Source organism: Cryptomeria japonica, chromosome 10, assembly GCF_030272615.1.
Source record: "Cryptomeria japonica chromosome 10, Sugi_1.0, whole genome shotgun sequence".
Taxonomy (NCBI): Eukaryota; Viridiplantae; Streptophyta; class Pinopsida; order Cupressales; family Cupressaceae; genus Cryptomeria; species Cryptomeria japonica.
In genome coordinates this window covers 239,414,449-239,431,209 of record NC_081414.1, presented here as the reverse complement: position 1 = coordinate 239,431,209, position 16,761 = coordinate 239,414,449, and the positions used below count along the sequence as shown (strand labels likewise).

Sequence of the window (16,761 nt, the reverse complement as noted above, 5' to 3'; positions counted from 1 at the left end):
TGCCAGATTATTATTTTAAATTCTTAAATAAAGTTGTTACTTTTACCGTGTCAAAGTCATGTTAGTTCTATTTACAGATCAATTGTTGAACTTCTTCTTACTTTCTAAATTGGTATAAGTTTTTCAATTAGTAAAATGAGCTACTGTTTAAAATGTAATCTGGAGAAGACTGCAAGATAAGGAAAAATTTAAGTTCAACTGTTAACCAGTTTCATTGTTAAGGAATGTTAAATTGTATTGACATCATACAAAATGGTTATTTAGATTTGGGATAAAATATTTTAAAGTCTAGATTGATATGTATTATTTTTATGTATATTCTTAAATGTTAGTTAAATGTAAATTTTCGTCAATAAAAGTAGATCAAATAATTATCATTTTTTGATATGAATAAGATGTAAAATTGCTATTGATTTTTTGATTATGAAACTGAAACAGATTTTCACTATCACTACCTACCTTATAAATTCAGTTACAAGTCAAAAATGAATCACTGTTTAAAATGAATTATCGTTCAAAATGTATTCTGAACCTATTGCTATCAAAAGAAGACTGCAAAATAAAAAAACTATCAACTTTAACTGTTAACCAGTTTCATCCTTAAAACAGTTCAAATTGTATCAAGATCAGAATTTTATAAAATGATTATTTAGATTCACGATAAAACAATTTAAAATCCATATTGATATTCATATCATTCATGACTCTTCTTAAATGTTAGTTAAAAGTGCATTTTGATAAAGAAAAGTAGAACAAATAATTGACATTTTTTGATATGAATGAGATGTAAAATTACTATTGACTGTTTGATTGTCTCATGACAACAAACTTTCGCTGTCACTACCTACCCTACCCTAAAAACTCAGTTACAAGTCATTTCTTTGACACCTAAACACTTTCTGAGAAACTAAGAATCGGATGACAAAATAATTGGGCTATCCATGGAAAGAATGATGAGATGAATTGACTGAGTCCTGAATGTGTGGGGGCGTGGAATAACAAGTCAATAAGTCGATCTACCTACTCATCCATCCTGTCAATCTAAAGTTTAACATCTCTGGTTTAGGTCATATAGTTTGGAGAGTTATGATGGTTCTTTTGAGTTTCATTTACAGAGAGCTACTAAAATACGTCGAGGAGGCTTTGAAGGCCTTCTTGCATGCATTACGGCCAAGTTATCAATAAGCAGCACGTCCCCTACTTCCCACTTGATATCTACGCTTTCTTCATCCATTATTCTCCCACTCTCCTCCATTACTCTCTGTGGAATGTCACTTCCATCTCCACATATCAGCCTGTTCAAGCTCGCCTCATTCTTTCCATAAGTAGCAGCTGGAATATAGTTAAACCACACTTTTCGATCTCCATAGCCTTGGAAAGTTCTTGTAGCAGGGATTGGCCCTGCAATGATGTTTGCACTTCCATCTTCCGTCCATTGTAACTTCCCACCTCCTCCTTCCACCCTGTAAATTTAAAACCATTAATTATTTTGGAATTCTGAAAAAGATTTAATATTAAAGGCATCAGATTTTTATAATCTATAATATTTAGTGCATGTCATTTCTAGATTCAATTGTATTAGATATGTTTCGTATCAACATTTCAGATCACATTCTATAATCTATCATCGAGATAATAGAGATTTTTTCTCCTCAAACTCAATCATGGATAGCTTTCTATTATTCTAATAATTAGTGCATATCATATCTGGATAGAGCTGTCTAAGATTTATTTTAGATCAACATTTCAAATCATACTCCATGATTCATCATCAAGATAGTATAAAACCGGAAAAGATAATCTTTCTTTATTATCTTGATGTTGACTTGACGCAAAACAAACTTATACAGTTGAATCTAAAAATGACATGGACTAAGATTTGATATATAGAATAAAAAAACAAGCTTCAGATTTCTCCTAGATCAGGTAAAAAATTTCTTATACAGTTGAATCTTGAACTTTTAAGATTTAATGTCTAGAATAACAAAAAGCAAGCTTTTTTAACATACTTTCTTCGGGCTTCTTCTGGATCATCCGTCTGCAAATGAGATTGCCAGCTCTTGCCAAGAAAATAGCCAAGATTGTCATTTTTCGGTAGGAGAGTGTGAGTAAATATTCCATTGGTGTCCAGTTGTTGAACAACCTCTGGAAAGTGGCCTTCCATGTGGGAAGCTATTCTGTGGCTCTGCACAACGGCCGTTTCACCACCCTCTGGCGGCGCAACCTCGCAGAAAAAGATTACCTTTGATGGAAATTCTTGCGTCTGCAACCATATAACAAAACTTGGTTTCATTTCAATTTATAAATACAGTCAAACGAAATCATGAGTCGAGAAAAGAATCATCAGAGAGTGAAAACATAAAGAATTATTCTTCTGGGTTATATGTTATCAGGGTATATTGTTTTAATGTCATGTTAAAAAGTTTATCAGTATAATCTATAAGAAACTATTCGATTCTTACAATCTAAAAGAACATAAAAAAATAATTGTTCTTCTGAATTATATGGTTATGTATGTATTGCATGAATATCACGGATCATGTTAAAAAATTTACCTTATACAATATAATTTATAAAAGATTATTCGATTTTTACAACCTAAAAGAACATAAAAAAAATAATTTTGAAATGAATTACCAGGGCCATTTCATGGTGAAAGAAGATGTGTTGGTCGAGAGGAGCTTCATTAGCAGACCACACTCTGCCAACGATATTCTTTCTTGGAGCAGGGCCTTTGTAAGGCTGCTCTTCCCATCCAAAACTTTCAAGAAAAGCATTGAAATCCTCTGCCGACTTCAAGCCAAATCCTCTGAAGAGAATGGCTCCACACTTGTGTAATTCACTTTCAATCCATGCTTTGCTTTCCTGTGATGTGATGTTCTGCAACACAGGAGTAATGTCTTCCTTGTGAGAATTATTAGCAGGGAAGAGAACTTTGGGGAACAAATGACCATCTTGGAGCTTTTGCTCCCTAATTCTTCTCTCCGCAAAGTTCTCCATAACTTTTGACTATTGTCTAGATAGATTCATCCACTACCACACAAGAAGCTCAAAAGTGGAGTATACACCATTTGTCACAGAAGGTCTAAATTTATAGAAGATTTGCATGGGTGAATAGTACAAGTGATACCAGGGAGGAAAGCACCTCGAAACTACTGGCGGTCAATTAGCCCGTGACAATCACTTTGAAGTCTCTGGTCGGCTACGTATGCGAAAGCAATTTTGACCTGTATTTTGATGACTTGTACTCAATCTGCCATTCAAATTGTAGCCGCCAACGCTACCAAATGTAGGAGTAATTCAACATAGCTGGCCGACAATAGGTATGTGCCAATCAAATACAGACAGGAGTTCTCCACTACTTGGTAAATGTTTTGAATTCAGAGATATATATGGTGAAGTCAAAATAGGGATCCAACAATATTTTGGGAACTTTGACGACAAAAACAATAATACCACAATTTAATAATCACATTATGCCAATATTCATAATAAAAAGAATAAATATTTTTGAATTGAAACTATGAAGTGACATGAAAGCATCTTATCAACGTTTATGAATGATAAATCATAGATAAAATTGCTGATTCTAACCATTCTGCTCTTCAAAATCATCGTGGGATGGAGATAAATGGACTTGAACCGCCGATGTCCACTACAGGTCAACCACTATCTATTGGACCCTCTTGATTGAGTCTACCATAGAAGGCCAACAATCAGCAATGGCCTAATGTATAGATCAAGAATACAGAAACAAAAACAGCAATTAGAACAGAGAAAGCAATCACATTATAAGGTCATAATTGTATAGATCGAACAAGTTCAAATTGGCATAGCATGAAGCAATCACATTATAAGGTCATAATTGTATAGATCGAACAAGTTCAAATTGGCATAGCATGAAGCCTATTAGACCAAAAGCATCATGAAGAGCAACAAAAGTGGACATAAACCACCTAATTGACACCCATAAGTAAAATCTCCTCATGCTTCAGGACCCCATAATAGCAGCATAGAATATGAGATCATCCCCATCCACAGTTCATTGACTTGTAACGTATGAATAAAAATATTACAGATTAGAATAATTTTTGAGAATTTGTTTTTCATTATTCATTTTTTTGGGTAAATGTCTTAGATTCGGAGTAGGTCACAAATGGGAACCTTGACCTCTTCTCCATTATAGATACTCAACAATAACACATTAGCAAGATTTGATCTTTGATGACAAAAATAATAACACCACAACTTAACTATCACATTATCCCAATACCCACAATAGAAAAGATGATACTTTTGACTGGAAACTATGAACTGATAAGATCATCCCTAGCCACTGTTCATTGAATTGTGACCTCTAGAAAAAAATATTATAGATTGGAGATTTTTTTGAGAATTTTGTTTGAATGGGTCTTCAAAAAATAATCATAATTTCACTATCAAAAGGAGAATATACGGACCCAACTCAGGCATTTCATTTGGGGCCGCCTTGCCTATCATTTTGTCGGACTTTCAAGGGAAATTTTGGTTTTTACTGCCAGGAATTTGTTCCATGTGGATTATCAGTCTGCCATTTCCTCTGAATGCTGTGAATTCAGACCGTTGAAAAATATTATCAAGAACAACTGGATTCAAGATTCATAGTCAGCAAAGACAGTTGTTGAAAGATGTGGATATGAACCTCCGACAAGTTTTAAACATGTATGGGTGGGGGCTTACAGCAACCCTGCAAAAGTCTTTGATGATAAAGACTTCGGTGCCCTCTTGTGTATGCATTTCACATCATCTTGTGCTTGCATTTCACATCAAATAGAACAGTAGTAATTGTCCTTTGATGGAAATGAGAATGAATGGACATCAATTCAGAACAGGAGAAATCCTCGGGGTAAATGCATGAACATCAATCCAGAAATGTGGAATTGACTGAAACGATGGATTCATTGCATGACATGTAAAACGTGGCCAAATGAGAGTGTACCAACAACAATTTTATCAAGTTAAAAATGGTCTTGCGCCCTAGCATTGTTGGTTTGGGTGCATAAAAGAATGATGACTCCTATCAAAGGTGTTCCATGAGATACTTTTTAAAAAGTTTTACTTGGGGTGCTTTTGTTTATTTGGATTTGTCAGTGTTTAAATTTTTTACTTAGACATATGAAAGTTTTTTGATAGGTGGGTCAATAGTGAAGATAGTGAAAATGTAAAACACATGCGGACATAAGATAATATTAACTCAACATAATTATCTCAAGACTTCCTTTTCACTTTTTGATTGAGTTGAAGTGATACACTTTTTCCAGTTGATTTGTATTTCAAAAGGCTTGGAATGTGATTGAGTTGAAATGATGCACCCTTCTCACTTGATTCATTTTTCTAATGAGTTTGAATATAGATAGTTCTCCAAATAATATAACCTTAACAAATGTAAGAGTTTGATAATGAGAATAGGAGGAAAAGACATGCAAACACAAGATAATATCAACTCAACATAATTATCTTTAGACTTCTTCCTTTCCAATCCTTCTTGATTGAGATGAAGTGATACACCCTTTTCACTTGTTTTTCTCTCAAAAGGTTTGGAATGTGGATAGCTCTCCAAACAACTTAACCTTAGAAAATGTGAGAGTTTGATAATGAAAATATTGTAAGTTTAGTGTGCATGAAGTGGATGATACTGAAGGCTATAAGCTCCAAGTTATGGATTTCTAGATGCTGAAATGGAGGGTCACGATGCTCTGAGGAATGAAGGATCAAAATTGAAGGAGATGATAGAGGCTTGGTCTTGTGACAAGTGTCGCAAGGGGGAGCCTTGTGAAAATGACACTTGGCATGAGGAAGAGGATAGGTGTGTTCACACCTGTGTGAGCATGTGTTGGAGTATGTGCACCATATGTGGTACCAAAATGGGGTCTTAAGATGCCACTTTTTTTTCTTCTAAAATAAGAAAAGTCTGAACTTCAACAAGACATTGAAGATCGTTACACTCAAAATTTAAATATGCAACAAGAACAAGAGTTGTACAGTTCAAAATCCACTTTATGAACTACTAATGTTTTTTGAAAATGGTAGAGATTAAGGGTTTCAAAAGGGGGGCCACACAAAGTGGTCCTATTTTTATCCAAAAAACTTAACATAGCGTATGTTGTGCCCTCTCCCTAAAATGTCCACTTTTTAAGAGAATTTTTAAAATCACTCTAGTGAGAAATTAGCTAACACCATGTAGTTTATGTTAGATATTTTAGCTAGATTTTAATGGAATATATATTTTTTTACTAATTTTCAAAGTGGACACATGAAAAATAAAAATTTCAGCATACTACCCCCTAAAATTATATAAAACTAATAAAAAATCAAAACTTTTTTTCAATACGTGTAGAATGTAGTCTAGTTATTAAAAATGTATTTCGTTTCAAAATTCGATGAAGGATTAAAAACTATACCCAAAACAACACATGTTGGTTTTTGATTAAAAAAATGGACACACTAACAAAAAAAATTAAAGAAGAAAACCTTAAAAAAATCAAAACATGAAAAAAAAATCACATGGTTTGATAGCTAAGAAAGAGATTAACATTATCGTGGTATTTTTTTTATTTTCATTGAAACACATGCAAACCTAATAGATAGAGTAGCCAAAAATGTGATTTTTTTTAATATTTTCATAAAAACGTGTCATTGGCACGAAATGGTCATCCAACCCTTGGATGCCCAAGGCAAATCCAAATGCAAAGGGTTGGTATTTCTTATTGCAAGACATTTGGTGAGAACTAAATATTGGTCTTACCAAATGAAAAAATGGGCACTCACCAAACTCAATCTCCTAGCAAAAATGTTACATTAAAAATATATTATAAGTCACATTTCAATGTGTATTTTTTCCTTTCATATAGTTTAAGTTATATTTCATGTATATATTGGTAGGATGTTTGAGATTTGTTTTAGATCTCTAGGAGTTATTATGTAGATTCTAGATTTTAGAAGACCATATATAAATTTTTAGACAACCATATTTTAGTAATTAGCATGCTCCTATCAATATTATTTCGCTCTATTTATCACTCTCTTTATCTCCCCCAAACTCTAGACCCATCTCTCTCTGTATCTTCTCTCTCTCCCCTCTCTAGGTCTCTTCCACCTTTCTCCCTCCCTACCTCACTTTTCCTCCTTACACGCATCTCTCTCTCTCTCTCTCTCTCTCTCTCTCTCTCCCCATACCTAGGTCTCTCCCTCCTTATCTCATTACCCTCATATCTATCTTTCTTCCCCTCTTTGTTTTCTCTCTTCCTCTCTTATTCTCTCTCCATTGTCTAGATCATCACCTCTCTCTCTCTCTCTCTCTCTCTCTATATATATATATATATATATTGTAGAGTTGAAAATATTAGCCTCATCACATTTAGTGGCAATTGCGACATGTGGCGTCTCCCCCACGCTGCTTGGAGGACAAGTCCGCCAACTTGTCCTTTTGTCCACCAAAGAAGTCCATGACTAGCTTCCCTAGAAGAATTATCAATTCTGCCAACCTAACAGGTTCACGAATGCAGATGCGGTGCAGAGACATCCGCGCAGCGCGCTACCATCCCGCTAACCTGCCAGCCAGTAGGTGGCCATTGGGACGTTACGACCCATGGTTGGAAGGAATCGTAATGCCTCCCTACGCGACCATCGACATCCAGATTCATCCCTTAGCCTATATCTTTGGTCTCGGGACATTTCCACGGGATCCTTTTGGTGGATTGAAGACTTGCTTTTGGAGATTGAAGCTCTTGGAGATATTACCACCATTATTGCAGCATTGTGAAGCTACCGAGTTCATCAAGCACACTAACACTTGCCAAGCATTAGGGGAGTAATATAACTCTATCTTGCATTTACGACATCTCATTTACTTTCCAATTATTGAATAACATAGCATCATCTTTGCATTCTTCTTTATCATCTTCTTTATCCTCTTCCTTTCTCGTGGCTATCTAGGGTTGTCCGTGGAGGTGGAAACACCAAAATGGGGGTTTGACTTAGGCAGGCTCCAAAACACAACCCCCAACATTTTCTCTCTTGCATGTGTGTAGGCATAGCTTCGTGGAGAAGAGACTATCTTGCGGGAGGCCTCATAGCGTGGACCGCTTGTGAGATTCCTTCGTCCTTTTAGCACTCTTCTCATTCCACTTCGTGATCTATGTTTTCCATACATTTTAGTATTATTTTGCTAATCTACAAGTTTTGTCAACAAGTCATGAGATTTCTGCTCAGACTCTGTACTCCATCCGTATAGGACGATAGTGTAGCATGATGGAATCCTTGATCTGTGATCTCGTCCTATAGACATAGGCTCTGCAAAGCCGTCCAAAGATTTCTCTTGAGCGTTTGACATTCCTTGCATGATTATGTTATCCCTTGGCTCAACGTTGCACCTATTCAAAGAGGTAATCGAAAGGACGATTTGTCCTTAAGGATTCATCATCCTTGAGGTGACAAATTCCCTCCATTAAATTTTGGTGAACTTGACGTGAAGGGGGATTCGTGTGTGTTTTCTTTTTCTAGTATAGCTTAGTTGCTTTATTGCTTTTCCTTTTCCAAACTTAGCATAGCTGTTTTACTTTTCATCGCACTCATTTAAAAACTCAAAAATTTAAAATTAAAAAAAAAAAGAGTAAAAAAGTAAACACCTTTTTCCCTTTTGCGTTTTCATCAAAACAAGATAGTCCTACATATTCTTCCAAAGACTTGCATAGGTGTGCCTGTTCTGCGATTTGGTTGTCGATCAACTTATGAGCTTTACGACCCAGACTGCGATAGGAGCCGTAGTCAAGAGGTCATCCGGGACGAGCTTCACTCCTGATCGTTACAGTCCTCCTATACCTAGCACCATGTAGGGTGGATAGTCATACGATCCCAATGAGTTCTTGACCTCTCATAGTTTGGAGTCTATTCTAACTGGGGGGCCTTCTCCTTCTAATTCGCAGGCTAACTCTCTTAGGAGTTCTGCTTCTTCTTCCCCTCCTATCAATCATGATTATGTCATCTCTATCAATTTTGAGTAGATCAATTTTTTAGAGTAGAATCTGAAAGATTTTTAGGGATTCTTGAACCGAGAGAACATCCTCCCCCAAGCCGAGAATGTCATTAGCACATTGAGAGATATGTTGATATCCGACAGGAGAGACCAAGAGATGCTAAGGACCTTATCCATGACTGTTAAAATCTATTTGCCCCTAGCCGAGGTACCCCCTGTGGACACCTAGTCTGATCCATTTGGGTCCCAGGTCGATGTTAGCATCCTAAGGATGGGATCCTGCATGGTGGATTCCACCATCCTGAGTATCGGTGTCTCCTCTATTCCTTTAGGTTACATGGGCATGGCTAGTGATTTGACTAGTGTAGTTGTCTCTGCTAGTACCACATTAGCCGGTATGTCATCTGGCGGGGGAGGTGGTGGTGCTCCACCTCCTCCTCCTCCACCTACGAACCCAGTTCTGAACACTATATTGCAGAACATGGGCCAACTTCAGTTGCAACTCACTTCCTTGGCTTCTGCTTTCGGTCAATCATCTACACCTGCGTACTATAGGAAGAGCCCCTTAGACATCACTATCCTAAATACCATCCTTCCAACAGTCGTCAAATCTTTGAAGTTTGATAGGTTCAGTGGAGATGGTGACCCAAACACTCACATTGATTCATTTATGACCATGTGTAGTGACTACCACAATTTGGACTTTGTTCTCCTCAAGTTGTTTGCTCGTTCCCTCAAAGGGATTACATTGGAGTGGTACAATTCTCTACCTGACCACTCCATCTGCACCTTTGACCAGCTGATGGACCTCTTTCTCAAGAGGTTTTAGGCTAACATAGGTATCAAGGTCACCATATCAGACCTTGGTCATTGTAAGCAGAAACCAAATGAGAAGGTGATGAATTTTATCTCACGATATCATGCGATCTCAACTAAGATCCCTTTTGCCCTACCAGATAGCGACTTGCAGCATATGTTCATAGGCAACCTGCAACTGACATTGAGGGAGAAGTTGTCCTTGAGTCGCTATTAGAATTTTGCCAGCATGTTCTCTACCTTGACCAATTATCAACACATCATGACATAGTTCGGAGACTCCTCTTCAAATCCTCATGGTGGGTCCTTTTCTCGCATGTCCTTAGATGGATCTCAAAAGAATAAATTTGTGGCTAATATAGCGGCTACTCCTCTGATTGCTACCTCTCAATCGTCACAAAATTGAACAACTTTTATTTGAGTATCATGCAACGGTTGTTGCGAGACAACTTGAGCACCCTTCCTGAGCCTAAACCTCTATCAGATAGTTGACCCTACCCCCATTGGTTCGATGGGTCAAAGTATTGTTACTACACTGTGTTCCTGGCCATGACACTAAAAGATGTTATCATCTTAGACACATTGTCCAAGACCACATTGACAGTGGGGCTATCAAAGTTGATGCAAGGAAACACGAGTTGAACAAGTCTGTGGATAAAACCAATAGCGACTTGTAGATCTATACCAATCCGTTTCCTCTGCACTCAACAAATGTGATTTCTATATCTGATCTGGCCTTGGATGGTGGTCCATATGTCAATATGGTGACCATCACCCCTATCGTCCACCTTGCCCAAAAGGGGAATGTCTCTGACATTCTTATCTCATTCACACTGCTTGATGCCCCATATTGCGAAGAGTCTTCTCCTCTCTATATCCCTGCTTGATTGAATGATCAAACTATCATAGGTGTGATGGTTGACCCCTCTAGTAGAGTCATGTCATCACAGAGGAGCCACTTTTCATGAATGGATGGCATAGGTCAGTTTATGACGAGTGTTGCACTACCTTGCGTACCCACCATGGATTCTCTATCATCCCATTGGGCAACATCACCTTGATGATCATGATAGGTCCCAAAGAAGTGTCCTCAGTTTTTGCCATCATCCCCAAGTCTGAGCTCTTTTAAGTTAGACTCGGGATACCTTGGTTTACCACCATGGAGGTGGTTCCTTCCGTGGTTCACAAGTGCTTAAAGTTTCCTCACGAGGGCGTAGTGCATGTTATCTAGGACACAGGCTAGCGACCTCTGATTTCTCGTGGGGAATTCTCTTTGGACCACTTTTGGCCTGCTTAGGTGGGACCCATGCTCTCCCATGATGACCTTTTATACCGTACGTATTATAAATATAAGATGGGGGAGTTGGCTTCTACATCCATGCAACCTGTCGTATCTTTGTTGCCTGCTGCATCAACTTCTGAACTAGAGATCCCAGTCTTGGAACAGGTTGTGCCACATGCTCCTTCGTCATAGGGGGCTAGGGTTAAACCCGCTCCCGCACCAAGACCTCCTCATCTACCTAGGGCCAAATAGCCTCCAGTGGTTTCTTTCGTTCTTGCGATTGTGCACAGTGCAACCATGGGAAAGGCATCCATGCTGTCAAAATCCATGACTTTCCCACCCTTTGAGCTTCCTATCATGGCCGATATTCCTAGGCCATCTCGCTATGTGAAAGGGAAGCGCTTGTCTCGATCTCCTTCATCTCCGCTAGCACTTACATCATAGACCACGTTGGTGTCTCCTATCCCTCAACCCTCTCCTAGAGCGAAGCGAGGTCGAGTGCCTGTTGCTGTGAATGTGTTACTCGTTCAGGATGTCCCTCTTGTTTTCTTGGTTAGGCCTTCTCCTATCCTTGAGCCAATCCTAGAGGCCTCTCCTATGGAACACGATTCTCCTGACTCTTCTCTAGCTTTAGTTGGTGGTCCCAACCTCCATCGAAATCAACGTGCGTGTGAGAGTAAATGCTTGTGATGGGCCTGAGCTCGAGAGCGTGATGTTGCCTTACAGTGTGCTAGTGGCGCTCTAACACCTAGCACTACAGTTTCGAAGCCCATTCCTTCAATGACTCCCACTTCTGCATCAGTTTCAGTTTCGCTTCTAGCTGCTCTTAGGACCTTTAATGAACCTCCCCCTGACCAGGTGCAGGTTTTCATTGCTCCCTCCTTGGATCCACCTCTTATAACTTCTTTGCCAAACATACCTTGCTTGTCTCGGCCCCTTGACATGGCACATACATAGGTGGTGCCTAGTACGACTTTGTCTACCCCACCTTCTTTGTAACTGCTTCAGCATCCTAGTTTTCCCAGGGTCCTTCAGCTTGCTACGGTGGATAGGTGACCATAAACTCCTATCCTGTCTAAATGCAAGCTTGAATAGGTCCCTGTCCTAGAATTTTGATAACGCAAATCTTTGCAAGTATGTTCTTCATCCATTCCTTTGCCTGTCTCAGTGCCTGTTGGTTTGCCTATTTTTGTTTGCATGATCGAGAAGGCCTCGCCTTCTCCCGAGTTTGGCACTGCCCCTCTTCCAGAGGCTGGCAGTCCTATCCTTATTCAATCTTCTCCAAGTGAGTCACTTGCTTCCTCCTCTGAGGCTTATATGTTCGGCTCCTTGGAGGACATTTCGACCTTGTCTACGATCTTCACATGATCATTGACCCTCGCCTCCTCCAATCTTGTAAAGGAAGACATTGTTGTTGCTTCATCTCTTTCTCTCACTGTTGGTGAGGCACCCGATGAGGTCCTTGCAATAGTCCCTCTTCGAGCTCTCCCCCCTCTCCCTATGACCTAGATTTGGAGGATGAAGCTCTTCTTGAGGACGATGATCTCCTGCAATATGATCCCCTCCTAGGGGCTGATCGTTAGGACTTTTATTTTTCATCTCCATTTGCTTGCATGTGTGTGTGGTTGTGTTCCCCTATGCTTGATTTATCTATTTGTTCCCTCCCAGAGGACGCAGGTTACTTCGTAGGTACTTGGATACGAGAGGTTGACTATTTTTATCCGTTGTGCTCTCCTGGAGGACCCGAGTTACTCTGTTTGTACTCGGATATAGGGGATTTTATATTGTGCACATTCCTCTATTTTTTTACCTCCTTATTTTTCATATCTTGCTTTTTGACATTCAGGGACAATGCAAAGCGTTGAGGGCATTCTTTTCTTTCTTCCATGTTGACTCAAATTTTTATTTTCTCTGTCTTCATGTGTCTTTCTTCAGATCCGAGAAAATTGGTCCTATGAGGATATACCCATCTTGCAATGATACTATATATCTCTTTGACACTGCTATGGGTTCTAACACCAAACTATTAGATCCCCCTGTCCTCTTGCATTGCATCCTTTGTTGTCGTGGATATTTATGTATCACTATCTCTTGGTGGAATTTCATGGAAACATCTTGTTATGTTGATGTGTCACAACTCCTCTTCTCCTTAAAATGACATCCCTTCCACACATATCATTCTAAGGGGGGGGCATCATATCTACATTTTCTCTTTTAGTTCTAGTATCAATTCTTTTTTTTTGCCAAGTTGCTTTTTCATTCTTGCCTAGGTGGGGGATAAACCACTTGATCTTCTTATTTTCCAATATTGCCTAGGTGGGGGCCAAATCACTTGATATGTTCCAAAGATTGCCTACATGGGGGCCAAACCATCTTTCCAATATGCATCATCTTTCTTGCCTTGGGAGAGGCCAATCTACTATGTTCCAATTCCAATCGCCCTATCACATGGTTATCCAGTGCCTCTCTACCCATGTCGACATATCATTTCTCCCTATCATATGGTTATCCATATCAGTGTTCCAATTGATGATATGATGAAAGAATAAGTATCTGGTAGATTACTGAGAGGGCGGTGGGGGTGAATCAGTAAATAGAAAAACTGATACAAAATTTTCCAATCTCAATCTCAATCATACAAAGTAAACCTATCAATGAAATACCACTCTCAAGATGAAAACTCATAAGAAAATCGGTTAATTGTTATAGCAACTTAACAGTAAACATCATTAAACTTGTAAACATCCAAATGCTTTATCATATGTCAACATACTTCATTTCTCAATGCTTTCGATTATCATGCCTTATCAGAAATAGTTAGGTAGTTAATCAAATCAACCATAAGATCATAACCACAAAAACATTCACCACATGACACAAGTATTTTTGATGTGGAAACCCAAATAGGTAAAAACCACGGTGAGATGAGACTCACAAGATAATATTTGAACTCTTCTGAAGTTCTCTCTGTTAGGAGACAAGCCTGTTAAAGCTTTACAAAAGTCTTGTTAAGAACTGATCCTGTTAGGAATCGCCCGGTTAAGGGATTGACCACAAATTCCTTATTAGAAGAAATACCCTATAAGGAGTAACCTCGGTAGAGGATTTGAAAATCCAAGCTAATGGACTACCTTGTTAGAGGATTTGAATAGCACCAAGCTTGTTAGAGCTTACCTAGTTAGGGGATTTCAATTTTACTATAATTGTTAGAAAACAACATGAGTTTGCTAATTTGTCTGAATAGCACTACACTTGCTTGATCATATCCTTTTAAGCTCCTATCTTCCTTTACTCAAACTGCAGACTCATCATCCGGTTTCTCAACCACGCTCTCAATTGATCTCTGCCAACACCTTCAACTAGACAACTTCATTGACCTTATAAACAAATCAATTAGGTCGATAACACAACGAAAACCTAATTCTCTCATAGAGATTACAAACAATTCGGTTCAAGTATGACCGTTGGATTTCATAGCAATCTCTACACATCAATCAAGAAAACCTCAACTGCTCCTTGATTATCGCTTCATCGAGCTCAGTAACTCATCACACACTTTGCATTAGATGTGATACATTTGCTAATTCCCTAGAAAAATAACGCACCAAAACATTTTGAACTTGTCTTCATACAATGACCATACGTATCACCATCATTACCACTCAACATCATATCATAAACCAACATAACCAATTCAACAACCTTAATCGGTTAGGGTTTAACAAAAACAATTGGTAGGGTTTACTGGTCACAACAATAGATAAGGTTTACACCATTACATCGGTTACTGGTTCTCCTCACAAATTCTTCCTACCGGTTATAGTAACAATATTACAACAATATCAACAATATCATTACTGGTTCAATTGACATGAATGACAACATAACATATCATTAATGCAATCTTCATACAAATGCCAACACCAATTTGCTCTATCATATGGTTATCCATATTGGTGTTCCAACTCACCCTATCATATGGTTATCCATATCAGCATTCCAGCTTTCCCTATCATATGGTTCTCCATATCGACATTCCAATTTGCGCTATCGTATGGTCATCCATACCGTCTTATCACGCCCTATCATATGGCTCTCAGCATGGTGTATCATGCTAATCATATCACCATATCTTGTACCAATGATGGCCACCCTATCTTGTATCTTTTTTTGTCATCATGGACTTTCCTCCATGATGAGGCTTGTTCTTGTTGTGCTTTGTTCCAACTTCTTTATCATATCTTATCATCCATCAGGCTAGACTACAACTAGCATGTTGTCGATGTTCCAAGTACTTATTTCTATTCAAAAATTCTAGCATCATATCGTTGGGGGCAACCTCATCTGATCGATGAGCATTTGCTTCCCTATCATGATATTTTATCCTCTTCACCTTTCCTACCTTTACTACTTTAGCTTCTCATATCTTAATAGAGACATGCTTGCTAAAGTGGGTGAGAAATGTAGAGTCAAAAATATCAGCCTCATCACCTTTAGTGGCAATTGCGACATGTGGTGCCTCCCCCACGCTACTTGGAGGACAGGTCCACCAACTTGTCCTTTTGTCCACCAAAGAAGTCCATGTTAGCTTCCCCAGAGGCATTATCAATTTTGCCAACCTGACAGTTTCACGGACGTAGACACATCGCGGAGATGTCCGCGTGATGCTCTACCATCCCGCCAAGCTTCCAACCAATAGGTGGTCATTGGGATGTTATGACCCGTGCCATGAAGGAATCGTAAACTCTCCCTGTGCGACCACCAACATCCAGATTCATCCCTTAGCCTATATCTTTGGTCTCAAGACATTTGCAAGGGATCCTTTTGGCAGATCAAAGAGTTGCTCTTGAAGATAGTACCACCATTGTTGCAACATTGTCAATCTACAAAGTTCATCAAGCGCACTAACACTTGCCAAGAATTAGGGGAGTAATCTAACTCTATCTTGCATTTCCAACATCTCATTTACTTTCCAATTATCTAATAGCATAGCATCATCTTTGCATTTGTCTTTGCATTCTTCTTTATCCTCTTCCTTTCTCATGGCTATCTGGGGTTGTCTGTGGAGGTTGAAACACCAAAATGAGGGTTTGACTTAGGCAGGCTCTAAAACACAAACCCCAACATTTTCTCTCTTGCATGTGTGTAGACACAGCTTCATGGAGAGGAGACTATCTTGCAAGATGCTTCATAGTGTGGACCGGTTGTGAGATTCCTTCATGCTTTTAGCACTCTTCTCATTCCACTTTGTATTCTGTGTTTTTCGTACATTTTAGTATTGTTTATCTAATCTGGAAGTTTTGTCAACGCATCCTGAGCTTTCTGCTTAGACTCTATACTTCATCCGTATAGGAAAAAAACATGTCGCACTGGCGTTCCTGATCTGCGCATTCGTCCTATGGACAGAGGCTTTGCAGAGGCATCTAGAGACATCTCTCAGGCATTTGCCATTTCTTGCATGATTTTGTTATCCCTTGGCTTAGTGTTGCGCATGTTCGAAGAGGTAATTGGAAGGACAATTTGTCCTTAAAGATTCATCATCCTTGAGGTGAAAAATTCCCTCCATTAAATATATATATAGGAGTAAGAGGGGATGAAGGGAGAGGTAGATGTGGAGGGATTGAGAGACCTAGGGAAGGAGGAAATATAT

At 38.8% G+C, this 16,761-nt stretch overlaps 1 protein-coding gene across 1 annotated transcript; it reads right to left on the bottom strand.

Moving 5' to 3' along the window:
* Positions 1-715: 715 nt before the first annotated feature.
* Positions 716-3,044, bottom strand: LOC131063837 (clavaminate synthase-like protein At3g21360). Its single transcript, XM_057997791.1, has 3 exons — positions 2,638-3,044; positions 2,010-2,263; positions 716-1,463 (listed from the first exon to the last, which is right to left on the bottom strand). Exons 1-3 carry the CDS (start codon positions 2,998-3,000, stop codon positions 1,106-1,108), a joined length of 975 nt encoding a protein of 324 aa, XP_057853774.1. The 5' UTR covers positions 3,001-3,044; the 3' UTR covers positions 716-1,105.
* Positions 3,045-16,761: the final 13,717 nt, after the last annotated feature.